Source organism: Neophocaena asiaeorientalis, unplaced genomic scaffold (genome assembly GCF_003031525.2).
Source record: "Neophocaena asiaeorientalis asiaeorientalis breed wild unplaced genomic scaffold, Neophocaena_asiaeorientalis_V1.1 scaffold72, whole genome shotgun sequence".
Classification (NCBI taxonomy): domain Eukaryota; kingdom Metazoa; phylum Chordata; class Mammalia; order Artiodactyla; family Phocoenidae; genus Neophocaena; species Neophocaena asiaeorientalis.
In genome coordinates this window covers 4,347,822-4,367,495 of record NW_020185336.1, presented here as the reverse complement: position 1 = coordinate 4,367,495, position 19,674 = coordinate 4,347,822, and the positions used below count along the sequence as shown (strand labels likewise).

General features: G+C 36.3%; 1 protein-coding gene across 1 annotated transcript in view; it reads right to left on the bottom strand.

Annotated features, from left to right (window-relative positions):
- KCNH7 (potassium voltage-gated channel subfamily H member 7) overlaps positions 1-19,674 on the bottom strand; it is a 448,518-nt gene that overhangs the window by 17,235 nt on the left and 411,609 nt on the right. The window contains exons 10-12 of the mRNA XM_024735942.1: positions 10,869-11,121; positions 7,455-7,660; positions 5,601-5,700 (exon numbers count right to left, since the gene is read on the bottom strand). Coding sequence (XP_024591710.1) covers positions 5,601-5,700; positions 7,455-7,660; positions 10,869-11,121 — 559 coding nt within the window. The remainder of the gene's footprint in view (positions 1-5,600; positions 5,701-7,454; positions 7,661-10,868; positions 11,122-19,674) is intronic.

The window sequence follows — 19,674 nt, the reverse complement described above, 5'->3', positions numbered from 1 at the left end:
TTGGCCTCTCCCGTTGAGGAGCACAGGCTCTGGACGCGCAGGCCCAGCGGCCATGGCTCACGGGCCCAGCCGCTCTGCGGCATGTGGGATCTTCCCGGACCGGGGCACGAACCCGTGTATCCTGCATCGGCAGGCAGACTCTCAACCACTGTGCCACAAGGGAAGCCCTGCTATTTTATTATTATTATTTCTTAATGTTGTTTTCTTAAATGCTATGTAGAAATAGTATTCCGAATAGTAATCTGAGTAGTTTTTACATTTTCCCTTTTGCTAGAAATGAGACTGTATAATCATTCCTGTTACCATCGTTTTACAAAGAAAAAAAACGCTGCCTATTTAATTAAGCCTCCAATTTTTCTGATTTAGATGACTGAAAACTTTTTAAAAAATCCCTTGTTTCTGTAGGCTGACAGTTCACCTCCTCCCCTTTTCTCACAGGATCCAATTCTAAAGCAGTTGTGAATTGTCTTGTAGGTGTCTCTCTGTGTTCAGGATGGATTGAAGAGCACAGAACGAATGTCCTGATGGAGTGGTTGACCCATCCATCTTAAGAATGATTATGTAAAATTCTTACATTTCAAACAATCTGGGAACAAATGCTTGTGCTCTCTCCATTATTTATGGAGTCTTTCTCTCAGGTGATTTATCATTTTTATTTGTCAGACCCAACAGGTGGACCCAACTTTTGGTAAAAGAGAGGCATTTAATGTACTCTCTCAGCATTTGCGTTTAAGATTTCCTACTGGTAACGATTTTGAGATGAGTTGAGCATTTTCCAGCTGAATGCATTAAAAAACATTTATTTCATTGGAAAATTGGAGTCCAAAATAAATTTCTTCATTTGATCTCAAGTACTTGAGTTCTTCTCTAGCATCAAAGAAAGTTGAAAGTGGATTAGAGTCATTTTTCTATATAAATAAAGATAAAGAATTTATCTTAAAAATTAAAGATACATTTATGTATGACTGAAATGGATAACAAAAGCTAATCATTATTTATTATTGGAGAAGATATTCCAAAGAGATGCCAAAGTATAATAGCAATATATTTAAAAACTTAATAAAATTAGAATTTGACCCACCTATATTCTGTAAAAACAAGTTTAACAGTGTATATATTTACTCCTAACTTCAATAACTTTCACAGAAGCTATTTATTTTGGAGAAACACTTTCAAAACTTTACTGACTTTTGGATGGCAATGTGAAATCACTAAACCAACATTACAAGGAGATAAGCTTTATTGCTATTCTTTGAAACACAGGTATGATGAGTTTGCAAGACCTCTTTCCACTCATTTTCTGGAACACTAGATTTTACCAGTTGATATATATAGAAGTGCCCATTTCAATAAAAATTACATGGGTAGGGAAATGAGAAAATTGCTCTTAGGATGTGTATATCTCTTAAAATGGGTTTCTGTTTTTTCATGAAATGTGTGGCACTATCTAAATCCAAAGAAAAGAAGATGCTGAACATTTTTTCACCTTAATTTCCATCCCTTTGGTTGGTACAGTCATATCTTTAGCACATTTTAATTTTTTTTTCTGTTTTCTGGGGAGGCCTGTTAATTGCTGTTCTCATTGCATTATTCTCTCTCAAAAGGTCACTGTCTCCCTAAGTCAGCCATTAGTAGCTACTTTGATATTGCATTTTCCGTTCATAGAAAGAGTTGAGCAGAATATTCCAAATATTTGGTCACAAAAGTGCTATCAGTAAAAAATATATATATGCTTGTGTGTGTATCTCATGTGCCATTTTACATGCTACTGTACTAAAATTTATGTATATTATAAAATATACACAACATAAAATTTTATTATTTTATTTTATTTTGGCTGTGCCGCACAGCTTGTGGGATCTTAGCTCCACATCACAAAATTTTAAAAGAAGTATTCCCATAACCCAATAAACCACACTGACACACTCTGAAGTAAGTACAATCCAACTCTGAAGACCAGTTAGAGACTATTTTTCAACATGTTCCAAACGGTTATACCACATTTATTTCTGTTCTGTCCAACTATTTTGCCAATGCTTGTGATCACTAAGGAAGTCATTGAAGATACATTTTTATTCTTCACTTTCTGTAAAAATAACATTTTACTTCCCTCTCAGGAACTATAACATCTCCCCCTACAATGACCATAGTCAGTTCGGGGAGGTCCTGGGTACCTCCATGCCAGAATTTTAGGAAGGAAAGAGAACTTCTTGAATATATCTTCAAAAAAATACAAGGTGTCCTCAAATTTGGACCTGAACTGACAACTCTTACTTGTCAGGAACTGAGTTTATATTCTTAAAAGAAATGTGCAGCCTATGAGGACAAACCACTTTCATCTACAAATGCATTTTAGGAGAGAAGTGATCCGATACGTTAAGCTTCTATCTAGTTCAAGTCAACTTGCAGAGGTTCTATATATATCTTTTCATTCTTAATATCTCTTTTTGAATGTAAGCTCCTTAGCACCACGTGGTAGACATGGTGGGGGGCGCTGTGCAGGTGAGAGTTGAAGCCTGAAGAGTTCCAGTGTTGTATTGAGTAGGTCGTGAGTGGTAATTGTAAGACTCAACCTCTGTCTGTCTCCAATGGCTAACCACGTGTCCTTCCCTCTGGTTCTTGATGCCTCTGCTGATTAATTCACAGTCATCAGCACTCTTGGATATCTGCCCTCAAGGTACTGTTTCAAATGAGCAGTAAACCAACTCTAAAGTAATCAATACATTTCATGGGCAGCTTTTAGTTTATGTACCCTCCATATCATTCAGTATCAATTATCTTCTGAAAGTTCTCTGCTCTTTATACTTACTTATATGCATTTTCCTCCCAGATATTGATTCTATATCAAGAAATATAGAATGAGCGGCCCTTTCAGATCTTTAGATTGGGGTGATTGGGATTAAATTGCTTTCAGCAAATTTTAAACTTGCCTATTGCACCATGGAGTCCTGAAGACTGGAATAGGCTCTCAGGCTCCGGATAACTGGAGTTAATTGTGTTTTCATGTTGACCAAAAAGTGCTTACTCACTGACACACCAGGAAACTTCAAAGAGCTACAGGCAGGCAAATCCCTTACCATCAACACTTTATATAAAATGGGTCTTATAGACTAAGCCCGTGATTAAAGGAAAAGTTTTCAGAATCAATAGAAATGTCTACATGCACGAGCACAATATAAATTGTGACACACTCAGGGCCTCGTCAGGAGATAAAAACGTTGAGTCATTTAGCTTGAGAATGAAGAAACTGAACAAGATTGAAAGGAGATTTAATAAATCTTCAACTGTATGGGGGACATTATTATATAGACAATATCGTCAAGCTGTTCTTCATTTCTAGTGAGATCAAAATATGAGATTAACTTCAGGATAAGGGATTTAGATTAAGTTGACAGAAGAACAGCTTGACTGTTATGGTTCTGATTTTAGAAAAAGTCACTAGGAGAATAATGAAGGACATTGCAGTAATAAATTATCACCTATCTGTGAATGGTTTATTGTTCTGCAATCAGCCAGAGGAGTCAACAGTCAGCCCAATTCAACAGATATTTATCAACCACGATTTGCTAAAAGAATCTGCAGTTTGATAGAGAAAAAGGACAAACGTACCAATAACCACTGAACAGGGCAGATTTTGAAAATAAAGATCTTCCTTGATTTACAATGGGGTTACAGCCCAATAAACCCATTGGAAGTTGAAAATATCATAAGTTGAAAATGCATTTAATACATCTAACATACTGAACATCATAGCTTAACCTAATCTACCTTAAACATGCTCAGAACACTTACATTCGTCTATGGTTGGGCAAAATCATCTAACAAAAGCTTATTTTACAACAAACTGTTGAATATCTCATGTAATTTATTGAATACTGCACTGAAAGTGAAAAACAAAATGGTTGTAAGTGTATTGGCCGTTCCCCTCTTGACCGTGCGGCTGACTGGGAGTGGCGCTGCCCAGCATCACAAGGGAGCGTCACAGCGTATTGCTAGCTGGGAAAAGATCAAAATTCAAAATTTGAAGTACGGTTTCTTCTAAATGTGTATTGTTTCCGCACTATTGTAAAGTGAAAAAATCACAAATTGTTTCATCGTAAGTCAAGGCCCATCCGTATAACAACAGGGAAGTGGCTTAGGAATTCAGGAAAGAAAGAAAACCTGTATTTTTGAGGAAATCAAGGAAGAGTTCACACTGAATATCACTGAAGATTAACCTTGACAAAAAAATGTAATTTAACGGATGAAAAAGTGGTGTGGTATAGTTGTGTGTGAGTGTGTGTGTGTGTGTGTGTGTTTAAGGATAGGGAAGTAAATTCCAATTAAGGAAAGGATATAAGCAAAAACACAAAAATGATGTATGTGAAAGAGAGGGTAGCTGAGTTCACTTGAAATATAGGGCAAGTTAAAGCTAGTAGATGCTCTCCCCTTGGGAGAGAATCCAGAGGGAAGAGGGCCAAGAAAAGAACTTGGATTAAGAAGGCAAAAGGAGGAAAAGAATCATATGGAAAATGCTCAAATGCTAGTTCATTAACTCAGTCATTCTTTCAACAAATATTTGTTGAAGACCTGCTGTGAGGCAAGCACTGAAGCTTCAGGTGACTAAATATTTCCCGTGGGGCTTATGATCTACAGGCAGATATCACTGATTAAATGATGATGCAAATCATACGGAAGTACAGCTGGAATAAATGCTGCAAAAGAGAGGAGCTGGTGGGGAAGGCCAGGTTAGGGTAGTGAAGGAAAGGATGGTATGAGATAAGACTGAAGAGGTAGGCATAAACCTACCCTATGAAGAATTTAGGGAATGGGACGTCTTTAGAGGGCTTTAAATATGTGGGTGACATAAACATACCTGCATTTAGAAAAAAAAAAATCACCAGTGGTCCAGTGTGGAGAATAGATGACAGAGGGCAAGTTGGGAAGGTGAGTTGAAACGTGTTTCAGTATTATGGTAGCTTGGTCCAGAGTTGCGGCTCTGAAGATGGAGAAAAGTGAAACAATAGAGACCTGGTTTGAAGAGTAAATGGATGTGTTGCGGGTGCCACTAACAAGACTTGTTACCAGGGTGGATGAAGAGGTTGAGAGATGGTTGGTTCCTAGATAGATCTGTTTTGTGCAGTTTATAGAATGGTGATGCCATTTAGAGACACGGCAATTGATGGAGAGATAGGTTTCCAGTGGGACACCATGATTTCAATTTAAGAAATGTTGAGTTTGAGCTGCCCTTGCGATTTCAAGTAGATGGCTTAATAGGCATCTGGATATATGAGACTGAAGCTCAGATGATCTGGGATTAAGATATAAATATGTACATCTCCTATGTGAAAATATAATTAAACTATGGGTATAAATGAGATTACTCGGGGAAAGAGTATGACATAGAATAAGAAAAGAAGAGGGCCTAGGATCAGGTCTTGAGAAACACTGTTGAGAGCTATCAATCAGAAACCATATCATTAGCTACTGAAAAAAGCAAAGGATTTGCCTTAAAATCTGAATAAAGTTTATCCTTGAAATCAGAAGTATAATGAGCATTTAAGTAAGAAGAACTGATAACCACATGTTCTGCATTTAAATTTTAGAAAAGAATGAATTACCTTTCTCTCCTTCACTATCAAATGACAATCTCCTTCTGCGTAGTTTACAGTTGTCTCCTTCAGAATCATTCATGGACTGGGATTGTAATAAGAGATCAGCCTTTGTTAATGGAACGTGAAGATAAAATGGAAGATTATTCAATTTGAACACAATGTATCATCAGTAAACTCTTTACTATTTCATATTATTTCAACCACTTTAAGACTTAATAATTAGATTGCAGGCAGATAGCTACAATACTTTGCTTAATGGTTTTCTCTAAATTATAAAATAGTCTGCTAGAATAATCCTAGTAGTTTCTCCACCTAATGGGGAAATCAGAGTTGTAGAAGTTATTTATCAGAAATGTTTGGGGATGATGTTGTCAACATTTAGAGACAACATATTCCTTCATGTGGAATATATTTTATGTAACTTGGTAAAGTTTAAAATAAAAATAATAATAATTAAAAAAATAGCAGAATCTGCATTACTACAGAGAAAAAAGTGTAAATTAATTATAATTAGCTATGATGTTTAAATTACATGGTAATGATGGCAAGGTTAAATTTCACAAGAATAAATATAAGGTTGAATTCAATAAACACTATGCTCTGAACCCTTGATTATTTTGTTCCCCATTCCTCCTTCCTCCCTCTCTTGTAAACAAAACTGGAAGTTTCCAAATATTTTTTTGGTTGCGGCCTAAACGTTTTATGTAAATAAGTTATCTGAGGTAGATGCCTGTTGTTTTTAAAAGCAAAGTAAGAATGAGGTTGGTGATCTCAAACTGCAATTTGACAGAATTCTGAATTAAAATCATTATAAAAAGAATATACTCTTGGTAACGAACCTCTTACCACCTAATTATTTTTCAACTTTTCAGCTTTTTGAAAAGAAGTAACTACTGAGCTGGCGTTTCAGGTTATCGAATGGTACTCTTGTGACCTTAAAATCTTTGTCTCTCACAGCACCCTGGGAATGACTGTAACTCCAGGGAGAATGAAATATACCACGTTTTACCTAACTCTTGACTTGAGGATCTTTTATTTGTTAGCATTAAAATATACTGGCAAGTGTCAAAACATTTGGTTTCTGACAAAAAAGTATGTAGAATTGGAGTTGGGGTTATGAGGTTTGGGGGGAAGGGGATGGAGGAATAACCTAGTAATAAATTGTGGGCTGCAAGATAAAGTCTATATTCTTAGAATACTCGTAGGTCATAAGGACACATTTTCATAGTGGAAGAGGGTGAGGGATATAAGGGTTACACTCTCAAAATTCATCCTAGGTGAAATCATATTACTTAAAATATTATTTCTAGTAGAGTAAATGTTCTTCATTCTGTAGCATTAATTTTGACTCAGGTATAAGCCTGATTAATTTATACTTCTGCAATTTAGAAATTGTGTTAAATATGGGCCTAAACTTTAAGAGTTTAACTTCTTCATAATTATTGAAAAGATATCGGTAAACAGTTTATGGCGTAAATAATAGCTGAGAGAATATTTTAACCTCTTTATAAGATAAACTCTTCTAGGCAATTTTCAATAGCCTAGAATCACCCATTTATTACAAATAATTGGCACACTCAATATAAACCAAGGCTATTATAAATCAAATATATCACCCAAGAGTTCCTAAAAGGTCAAAAGTAATTGAACTACCTAAAATTATTCAATATACTTGAAAGAAATTAGACTGAATTCCATCTCTATAATTGAGAAATTCCAATATTAAGTTAGCTTTTCCTTTCAAATATTCACAATTGCTTAAGTTTTTCTACACTATTCCACTTGATCTTTCAGAGGTATTTGGGCAATCCAAGAATAAAATAAAATGTCAGAGTACAAAAGTAAGCAGGCAACATATACCTTTGCACTTTCATGCCTTAGGTTGAAAGTCAACTCTAGGTTTGTGAGAAAGTGATCAGAAAACTCAGGATACATATCCAAAACCTCTAGCAAGTCTTCTCTCTGGATCTTATGCAAGTCACAGTACGTGAGAGCTCTTACATCTGCATTAGACTTTCCAGGTTTGGCATAAAGATGAACCATTTCTCCAAATATATCATTTTTTCCTAAAAAAGATAAAAGGAGAAAAGGAAAAAAAGGAATCTGAACTTAATGTTTTCCTTCTGAAAGTAGAAGGGGACCACTGACCAATCCCTGAACCAAAAATTTCATATGTAAGACCCTACAGCCAACAGACACTTGGGCAGCAAAATTCCAGTACCTCGTACTGGCTGCCCCAGTCATGTTTGTTCACTGACCAGAATTTTGTCTCTTAGAGCACTGGTCCTGGTATAATCCCCATTACTTCCTTGTTTTGATTCTTTGGCTAAGCATCTGGAATGCAGCAAACACGGCTCTAGTCTGCTATGCCACACATTGCTAGAAAAGAGTCTTGCCAATAGTAGGTGTGGTCTAATTTTGTCAACCTAGGAATATGCGAAAGGCTGTGGAGAGTCAAATTTTAAAACTTTCTATCTCAGGATGGTCTCAGGAGGTGATGCCAAACATGGGGTTTTGGTGGAACTCTTTTAACACTTAAGAGGACTAGGGGTACAATTTGAACATACCCTGTTTCCTTTAGTAACCACTTTTGGATTTGCCCTTAATAAAGTTGCCCAATTGTTTAATAAATCTAGCTACATTTTCTCAAAAAAAAAAAAATACAGTCATGCTTTTTTACTATATGGCCTTATGGCCTTTCTTCTAAAAGTGTGTCCTTCCTGCTTTTTTGCCAAACCTGGGGTTATTTCACTGTCTGGCTTCTGATGGGCACCCTCCGCAGACCCTCTGCCTAGCCACGTGTCACCTCTTTCCTAGGTGCCCTTCAGTGATGAGGATGATAATGACAGCAACAACAAATGCTGAGGACTAAGTAGGTGTCAGGCACTGTGTCAAATGCTTAGGTGTATTATCTCACTTGATCCCCAAAATAACCTCATGAAAAAATTACTAATTATTATCCAAATTTTATGAATATGGATAGAAGATTAAAGAGAGTAAACGGATTAGGTCAAGGTCACCTTCTTAGTTGGGTGAAGTAAAGGGAGGGAGAGAGTGGCCATGACTAAATCCCATGCATTCTGACTCCAGTCATAATCTTAGCACCCTTGATATGTTTCATCTTCTCCCAATATTTTCCCTGAAAGTCATGGCCACTTAGATTTTTCTGTCTCTGAATGTCAAGGCACTTAAAAATCATACCTATGGAATACATGCGTAATAACTACTGATGGATTATCGATTACATAACTTTTAAAGGTAGTCAATGGCAGCGTAAAATGTACCTTCTTACATATATCCTGAAGCTTCTTTTCAGATTTAGAAAAAACTCCCTGGATCTGTTACTGTAGTTTTTGGTAGACAAGTTCATATATACCTGACTATGGAAACTACCAAGACTTTTAAACAATAAAGTTCATGTAAAAGAAAAATGCTGTAATGTTCTTATTCTAAGTGTGAATATAATGGGGAGAAATCAGATGCCGTATCTTTATAAGAAAAATTAACATTGGAGAGAATACATTAACTGTAGTTTAAATAAATACTTAGCTTTTCAAAAATAGAATAAATAATCACTATTTCTGAGGATTTTAAGTGCAGATTTACATGGAAATGGAGACAGAAAAGGAGAATCTCTTGAAATTCTTTATAGTTTTGATACTTCAGCATAGATGTTATCAGAGAAAAGCTCTGAACTAAATTCAGCATGAGCTTCGTATTTTAATTAGCTATGTGACTGTAAATGAGCAAAGGGTAAGCCAGTCCCCGTGTACAGCTTAACTACACTCTAAAATTATTATTTTATATTTATTTTTATTTTTATTTTTATTGCTGTACATGGGACTCTCACTGTTGTGGCCTCTCCCGTTGCAGAGCAAAGGCTCCGGACGCACAGGCTCAACGGCCATGGCTCACGGGCCCAGCCGCTCCGCGGCATGTGGGATCTTCCCGGACCGGGGCACGAATCCGTGTCCCCTGCATCGGCAGGTGGACTCTCAACCACTGCGCCACCAGGGAAGCCCTAAAATTATTATTTTATAAAGCAAGAAGGCTTGTTACCTTCCTGTAGAAGTTAGGAATGGCTGATTTGAAGATCAGGAACGCAATGATGTGTGCTCCTTCCCTGGCACCATACTAAAGCAAACTGTCAAAGCCAAATCTGGTGAAAATCTCACTTTATTGTTTAGCTGCTAAGTGATTTAGAATATGTTTTTAGCCTGCTTATTGGATCGTAAACCAAATTGTGCATCTGGTCAATTTTGAAAAAATTTTCAAAAGGCTCTCATAATAAAATTATCAAAATAAATAGGAATCTCTCAAACATCTTCATTCATGTATTGGGCCCTGTGCTATGCCCATTTTGGCTCTGCGTAGCAGTGAAGAAAACAGACAATATCCTTGTCCTTTTGGATGTTAACATCAAGAGTCAAGCGAAAGGAAATCACTGACTTACGTGCTTGTTATTTAAATAGGACCAGATTTAATCTGCAGGAAAAAGGAAGTGCACATGTTCACAATCATTGGGGGTGGGTATTCTCATGGGGAGACGGAGGCTTAAACATACTGGCTAGGGGATAGGAGAGGACAACAACTGATCTAGTTTCTCTCTGCTCCCTTGTTCTTCACCATTGTTCTAATATTCTAAAGAAATCTTACAAGTTCGCAATGACTAAATTTATTTTTGAAGAGGCAGATTGGACAGATGGACTTTCTTTTGCACCCAAACCAGTTTAACTTATTACTAATTTTCATCTCCTCACCACTTTTATCCCTAGGTGTTAAGTTTATAGCCCTATATTACCCAGGTAAGGACTCATATAATTCTGTTTGATGGGACACAGCAGGTAAAGTGCACAGCAAGTAGATGAAATTCATCAACATATAAACCCACTTCATGACAGGGCATTGGCACATGCTAGCAAGTATGCTTACTACGTATATATTTTATTTAAGGTGATAAGATCTCAGCATAAATCCAAGATCCTCTAACATGAAAAGGAAAATTCTGACTATTTTCATATATCTGGCCTCAAAAGCTTAAGTAGGTGCCAAGATGGAAGCATTTACACACCAGAGAAAAAGTGAGACAGTCAAGAAAACATATTTTCTGCAAGGTTAATTTGATTTGAATTGAATTTTAAATAGAGCTTTAAAATTACTCATCAGTCTTAGTACTCATAAATAAATAGGAAAGCCCTCTTTTCTGTCATTTTAAACTATGCATTGCAGTAGCTAATAACTGAATTTGTGACTATCCAATTCTAAAACACTCACCCAGAATAGCTACCACAATGTCATCTTTGAGGATTTCAATGGAGCCTCTGGATAAGAAATAAAGTGCAGTGAGGACGTCCCCACAGTGAACCAGGGTATCTCCTGGAGGTGCATGGGTGGTCTTGAACTTCATTGCCAAAGCTCTAAGGCAACCTTTACTTGCCCCTCGAAAGGCTTTGCAGTTTTGCAGCAAAGTCTGGTTGAGATGTAGACAAATGTCAGCTTGTAAACATTCTGGGAAACCCTTTAGGACCTGAAGAAAAAAAAAGAAAGAGTTTCATACTACCAGCGCACAGGGTTACCTCCACCTGAAATAAAGTATATTTCGCGTTCACAGAACCGCGGGTGTAGTAAATGTCACACAGGAGTTCTTACAATGCTTCTACCTCGCCTGCCTTAATGAATACTTGCTTTGCTGAACATGTCAGAATTTTAACTCAAATACTTGTTCTCGGAATTAACTGCAGGCATTCAGACGCAACACAAATGCTGTCTCATTAAAATGTAATGCCTACAACGTTTCACACTGCTTCTCATTTCCTGCATTATGTTATGTAGCACCATACCGTGCACAGATATAATGCAACGTGACAATTAATAAGACATAACTAATGAAAGGTGGTACAACTAGAAAGACAACCTTTAGAAGGAATCTCAAGTCAATTTGGACTACTATCTCTGGTACACATCTTCGTTATAATTAGGAAAAATAACGATCCTGAAATAGCCACGGTATTTGTGTCATATACCAGAAAGTGTCATATACCATATTGTTAGCCCTTAGCTAACAATACTTGGAATATTTAGGTTTCATATGTACATTATTAGTACTAAATATTTTGATAAGCACTGAAAATAGAGAAAGGGAAGGAGAAGAGCAAACGTACTTTAAAACTGTAGTTCAGTTTTCAGAAACGGAAATTGTGCCAGAAGTTACGATGCATACGTAAACCTCCTAACAGCTCTACTGTTTTGACAACCTATTCAGTGACTAAATTAAAACTTGTAAAAAAAAGATTAAACAATAGCTTGTGATGAGTGCTACTCAATTTAAATTGAATAAAATTTTATGTTATTAAAAAAAATGTCCAGTATACAATGGGTCAAGGATACTCAACTCTTCTGTATGTGTCTTAGCTATTTTGGGTGGCATATAGAAATTTTAATTGTCAGGTTGACTCTCCTCTGTCAGTAAAAATGGATCCATTTAAATATGCTTTGGAGTAGAGGGAGAAGGCATTATATAGTGCCTAAAAATGTAATTTTAGGATTTCCTACCTTTTTGGGTCAACCTTCTTATTGCTGTCGACTATAGCTAAAAGTAATAATAAATTATTCGTGTAGATAATCAAATGCATGTGGCCCGTAGAGAAACTTCAAATTAGATCATATTTGAGTTCACTCACAATTTTTACTATGTTAAATATTAAAGTAACTACAGGGATCCTGCGTCTGCAGGACCACTGTGTGATGCAATTGGTCAGACTGATTGTGATGAGATACGAAAGGATCAATGAGAGACCTGAAACATGACAGCCACTGTTTCCAGTCTTATTTCCTTCATTGTAGAGTCCCCCACAGAAATGGGTCAAGGGTGTTTTAGAAGAAAAGCCACAGAATATAAATTCTGGTCATGAATTTGCCACAGGCTGCTGCTTGTGCAAGTCACTTGATCCATCTGTGTTTCTTTGCCAGAGAATAAGAGCCTTTGCAATATTGGAATTTGTCATAAGTTACCGATAAATAGTGTGTTGATTGTAGGACCCTGCTCATCCAGCTCCGAACAGCCATAGAAACTCAGACTTTTATCTTAAAATTCCTGTAGTACCTGGCTCAGACTCCCAAAAAAGGAGCTCTCCTCTGTCTGAGTTCCTAGGCACTCGTCTGAAACCTCTCCCCTTAACCGTAACCTTCAGGCTTCACCTCCGTGACTGGACACCGGTCGGATTGCCTGCTTAGACTGGAGACCTCTCCAGAATAACTTGTCTTTGCCCATTTCTGCCTTTGGAGTTGGAGACTCTTTTCCCACGCTTTGCTGGGATCACAAGCAACCCAGCTCCTCTCATGGAAGCAGCCCTCTAGTTTGCTGGTCCTTCTACCTGTCTAAACTAATCACATTCAATTCTTTGGCACGTGATGCTAGACTAGAGTTAAGCTAGGTTTGGACACTGTCTTCTGAAATGGGGCCACTTTATTTGGAGGTGCTATGTTAGGAACAAACCCCAGTTCACTGGCTTCTCTGCATATGATTTACTTTTCCTGCCTGAAGCCCACTATTGTGGTCTCAGTGTAACTCTCAGATGTCCCCATACAGATAAAAACATAAAGAACATTAGCCCAAGTAACAGATATGCCTATTTTTCTCTTAGGGTTTATCTATAAAGGCATTTTATGTTTCACATAAATGGAGATATTGCTACCGTTATAGTAGTTGGAATGAGAATACTGAGCTTACAGCTGTTATTTCTGTCATTTTCCTGAAGTTTCTCAATTATACTTTCTGAATATAGCCTGGTTATAGAAGGAAAAATTGTGCACGTGTGTGTGTGTGTGTGTGTGTGTGTGTGTGTGTGTGTGTGTATGCATGCTTTGAATTGGAAGATGCAGGTGAGATGATGAGATAGGAGTAGGGGATATTCACTTCTCTGGGTGCGATATGAGCTATGGAATCAGATAGGCATGAGCTCAAGTCCTAGTTCCATCCCTTACTAGCTGTGACTTTTGTCAAGTCAATTAAATTTTCTTGAGATTCAGTTTCCTTTATTGTAAAAATAATATCTACCTCACAGGGTTGTGCCCACAATTAAATGTCATAATGAATGTAAATCATCCTGTGCATTGTAGATGTTCAGTGGAAAGTTTACTTCTAGCTTTTTCTGCTTTTTTTTTCCCTCACACATATTTATTGTTCCTAAAGAACTGTTGCATTCTCTTTGCTAGAAATTGAGAGATACATGCCCAATGTGCTCTTTTCGTTGGTCTCTTTGGTGAGTAGGAAATTCACCACTAAATTTTGTGTTCCATTGCCTCAAGAGAGTTTAAGAATTCCTTTTCCTTTCATCTCTCTAACTTTTGTTTCCTGTTTCTGACTTGTGTTAAATATTTTGGCTTACTTTCACTTAGGTTTTCACTGTGAATTGTCTTAAATCTTTTTTGAGAGTGGTCAGTTACTAAATCAACGTACAAATATGTTCTTGGAATTCCAATATTCTTAGAATCATCCACAAAACCTTAAGAGCACTTGAGAAAGTTTTTCAACATCATTCTCAAGTGTCTTTACTATATGTTGTCAGCCCCTAACACTCAACCTATTAGGAGTGGCAATCACTGGAGAGAATGACCTCTAGTAGGAGGTACCATAGAGTTCCATGGAGAGGACTTTGTTTGCATGGGGGGAAGATACACAGATCTTAGCATGAAGGACTTGTCTAGATTAAGTAATTCTCCTGTGTTAGCCCTTAACTGACTTTCTTAATTTTCTTAAGTCAGTTACATAGATCATTCAGGTAAAACTCAATAGAAGTTAAGATTTAATAATTGAATCTCTTCCTAGCCCAGAGGTTTGGATGTCTAAAATAAGTTAGCAGCATCGGAATCTGGCTTATGCCAGATTTTATAGGGATTTTAAAGTGGAAGTTATAAGAGAGGGAGCTGTATTGGAACAGAGGTAGAAGAAGATTGAAAAGAGTGGGAAGAAAGGGTAAGTTTGTGGATATTTATCCAAGGCACCCCTTTCCATCGGGCCCAGCTATTTTGCCTTTCTTGCTTCCAATGGATAATCCTTTTTTTGTCAGGTTTGGTTCCTTTGCTAAATTACCTAACTTGGAACTTCCTCGTTCAGCACTCAGATAGTGGCATTTTACCAGGCCTAGCAGATCTGGCTAAAAGACTATCTATGCCAAGTACACAAGTACAAACCAGGACACAAGCTGGTTTAACGATTATTATAGTAATGTTGCTACGCTCTATACAACCTTCTTGTTTGTCAAGCTCTGTAGCTTCTGTGAGGGTACTTAGCACCTTTCACTGTGCACCTGGAGCCATTGTTTTATGGAGTTAGCCTGTTTTCAAAGACTAAGGAGCATCACCCAGAATCAGTTTCATGGCCTGCACCTTGGAAAAGCAGTCCTCACTCTTTTAGCAAATATTTATTAAGTATCTACTATATACTGAGCAGTATGCTAGGCATGAGAGCATAACAATGAATAAAACATGTTCTGAAAATATCCCTGGTCCTCAAGCCTCTAAATGCTCAGATTAAAAAAAATTACAGGGTTAATCAGAATTTCCCACATTTTCAGGCCACATTTGGACATCTATAATGCACATTTACAATACTAATTGTTGTTCAAAGGAACCCTCAAGGGAAGAGTTAATTTAAGGTGAGTAAAAAGCTGTAATTTCACTTTTCTAAAGTTCCTGAAAGTTCCAGAACATTTTTTTCAAGGCTGATAAAAATTCCATATCTTAATTATGATATAAAGTCACTTGAATATTTTATAAATGTAAGATTAACTTCTCTTTACTTGAATTTAGGTAGACAAAACTCTGTGGAACTCTCAAATTATGTAAGACAAATGAGACATTTGTTCTTTTGAGTATGAAGTGCTTTCTGTGATTATTAAAAGAAATCAATCCCATAACTTAGCATTAGAGAGCCCAAAGTTTAGGGACATTCAAACAAGAACCACCCAACAACCACAAAACAAGACAGAAGTATTAAATCAAAGTAAAACTGAAGAAATTATACAAAGAGAGAGCAAAGATGGAAATAACTATGCCATAGAAAACATCTATCAAACCCTATTATACCTTCCTCAAATTTAAGATACCAGATTCAGTGTTTGCTGTTTCTTAGCCTGGATCGCAAAACACTCTCTTTTGGTGGTATGTACACTTTCTAGGTTATGTTGGAAGAGCATCAACAATTGAGATTTTACAAAAAAACACCCCCTTCCATAGTGTTTTGAAGTTTTGTATTTGCTTTTGAAAAAAATCAAAATATATTCTCTAATAGATGCCCCTTATCTAGATAGTATTGGAAAGTTGACCATGGTGTAATGAATGGTTTCTGGTTTGTTTCACTTAGCACAGCTGCGGAGAAGGACATTCTTAAAGAGACGCTAAAAAGGGCACATTAAGAAAGACAATCTGAGTGTGGCAAATGGTTCCCCTAAATAGCAAATTAATCATGGAAACAACTTTGGTAACTGTGATAACTGACATTAGGAAATTTTCTGGGGAAATTCATTGGGTCATTAAATACATGTAAATCTTGACAAATTAAGATTAATCAAAACACAAATTAACGTTCCTTATGAAACACTAAACCTCAAGCATGATTATTAAGTAGATTGTGCAAGAAATATATCAAATCTTAAATTTCTGCCCTAGAGTACAACCTTAATATTTTAGAGCATTTTTGATTCTAATAGAATTATTGCTTGCTATGTGAGCACTCTAGGCTTGATAAATCTTTAGCACTTAAAATACACCGAACCTTGCTTTTTGTTGTTTCTAGAAGTTAATATTCTTCTTTAATGGATTCCATAATTTTGAGGTCATCCCAGATTATATTATTGCTATGATTATGGTTTTCAAACAAAAAAAAAAAAAAAAAAAAAAAAAAAAAAAAAAAAATACACCGAACCTTGCCTTTTGTTGTTTCTAGAAGTTAATATTCTTCTTTAATGGATCCCATAATTTTGAGGTCACCCCAGATTATATTATTGCTATGATTATGGTTTATCATTAAGTGATAAGAAGCAGATATTTTTCATATTTCCTCGGCAATTACACATTTAACCACTAATCAAGGTAGGTAGATTCTTTTAGTAGTTTTAAACATATAAACATATGTAGCTCTAGTCTGAAGCTCAAATTGCTTTTTCATCTACTTTCTTATTTTACTTTCATGCGGCTTATTATTTTATTGCATAGGGCCATCGTACCTGGCCAGATTGCTGGCAAAGCAGGGTATTGTAGAATCCATGACTAAGGGATTTTGTAAGCCTTGGGAAAATTAACTAATTTTCTACATGGAACTTTTCAACATATATCATATGGTTACATCATTTAGGAAAAAAACATATGAGCAGAACAAAATCTTACTGCACATAGACACGGAAAACAATGTCATAAATCCTGAACAAGTTCTGGTGCAAGTAAAGGTTCCTTGAAAAATGAAACAGAGTCCTCCCTCCTGCATCTTCCCCTCCCCTCTCCTGCAGTTCCCATCCCCAGTTAACAGCATAACTATGAGATGTTCCTTTGCTTTCAGAAGGACACAGTCGGGGTCTAGGATGAGATGGAGTGTGGGTGATGATGTGTAGGCAGAGGGGATTTATTACTTTTGCATACATATTCTTGCTACTCCAACTCTGGAGTCCTTCTGCTAAATCAGCAAAAACCTGATTTAAAAGGCCGCATTAGGATTTCTGAAATACGGCCTCAGGGGAAAACCTTGGAACTCACTAGGGTTTCTAAAGGTAACAGGAGGGATCAGCAACCTGAGAAGCAATTTCAGGACCTTCCCTTCAACTGTCCAATTATTTGAGAGAGGGAATGAAGGAGGGGATGGACAGAATTTAACCACAGTGGATGAATGGACTTTTATTGCAAATACTTTTTTACAAGTGCATTGATTGTAGATGATCTGAGCTTGCTTACAAAGTAAGGAAAAGGGAGGTGCAATCTGCCAGGTGATGAAAAGAGTGATTTAAGTACCACTTCACACTTGATATACCATTTTGAACTTGGATCTAGTTTTATATTTCAGAAAAATTTCTCATGTATAATATTTTAAAATCAAATTTTCTTTTGATTTATCAACTTTATATAAGGAATATAGAATGGTGATTTCCCCATTTTTCATGTGAAAGCTGAAGTATAAGTGCATTAAGGGATTTTATTTGTGGAAGAATTAAGACTCCAAACTTACTCCAGGATTCTTTCAACTATTGTGACTTGCCATAGCTGTTCATCAGATTGGATTTCAAAAGTTGCTACTAGTATGGTGAAATACAAAATGTTTCCCACTCATTTTATTTATTGGTTTATCAGTAAGTAAGAAAGAATAAAAATGTAGCATAAATGTCATTTTCTTTTTGTACCAGTTAGGGAATTTGCTCCTCAGAAAGATTAAGGCTAGACAGCAATTCAATTGCTTTCTAAGGAAACTGATGGTTGTATCAGCAATTATATAACTTTTGCAAAATAGCAGAAGCTCTCAAAATAGTAGAAGTTCTCTTCCTCCACCTATTAGATTCTGCTTCTGTAAACTATGTTGATTCTCGTTACCCAACGCTCTGAATGTTACATATTGTTGTGTCCCTACACATTTCTACTTCTACCAGTTGAGTTACAAACCAGCAGTGTATGTTCTGAAACCTATTTATGTCAGCTGTACTTGTTCATGAAATTATGTAATTCAATCGTACTACACATAAAAGAATGAAATAAGTACGTGTAAAGAAAGAGAGCAGGGTTGCCCCATCCTCATGAAAATAAAGCTAAATGTTTTGGAAAACCTTTATAAAGGTGAGTCATTTTAAACAAATGCAACCATAGATAATTTTTGCACTACATGTGAGTGCTTAAATATTTATAATAGTAGAAAAGTTTATATAGTCCCTTAACTCTGACTGTAATCCAAAAAACAAGAAAAAAAAATATTAAAATGTGACTAAAAAAACCAGAAGTACGTGAAAATTAAGAACTACACTCTATGATAACCTTTGGATCCAAAAAGAAATAATTTACAAAGCAACAGAAGGAGAACATTTCATGTCAAAACCCATTGAACCACAGAAAAACTTGCATTGAAAGGAAAATATATAGCCTTAATGTCTTAGATATTATAGAAGGAAAGACTCAAACAATAAAAAACCTTAAAACAACTGTTAAGAATAATAGGACAATACGAAGAAATAAAAAAGAGGGTAATGAAGGCAAATTCTGAAAATGAAAAGAATAGTAGCAAGAATAAATTAATCCAAAGGCTAATTCCTTGAAAAAGATCCAGTGAAATAAATGAATCTTTCAAAGGCCTGCTACAGGAAAGAACAAAAATATACAAATTTAGCAATGATAAGGCAGATGTACCTACTTATACAGAAAAGACTGAATAAATGAATTAAAAGAGAATCCTACAAACAATATTATAACAACTTTGAAAGCCTAGATGAAATGGATGAATTTTTCCCAAAATATGAATCACCAATATTGACTAAGAAAGAAATGTAATAAATAATTACTGTAGTAGAGTTAGTGATTAGAGAACTACCATTAAAACCACCAGGACCACATGGCTTAACAGATGATTTCTTTCTAACATTTAAAGAGCGTATAGGGAGACCTTCAAGATGGCAGAAGAGTAAGACGTGGAGATCACCTTCCTCCCCACAAATACATCAGAAGTACATCTAATACGACCCAGCAATCCTACTACTGGGCATATACCCTGAGAAAACCATAATTCAAAAAGAGTCAAGTACCACAATGTTCATTGCAGCTCTATTTACAATAGCCGGAACATGGAAGCAACCTAAGTGTCCATCGACAGATGAATGGATAAAGAAGATGTGGCACATATATACAATGGAATATTACTCAGCCATAAAAAGAAACAAAATTGAGTTATTTGGAGTGAGGTGGATGGACTTAAAGTCTGTCATACAGAGTGAAGTAAGTCAGAAAGAGAAAAACAAATACCGTATGCTAACACATATATATGGAATTAAAAAAAGAAAAAGGTTCTGAAGAACCTAGGGGCAGGCCAGGAATAAGGACACAGATGTAGAGAATG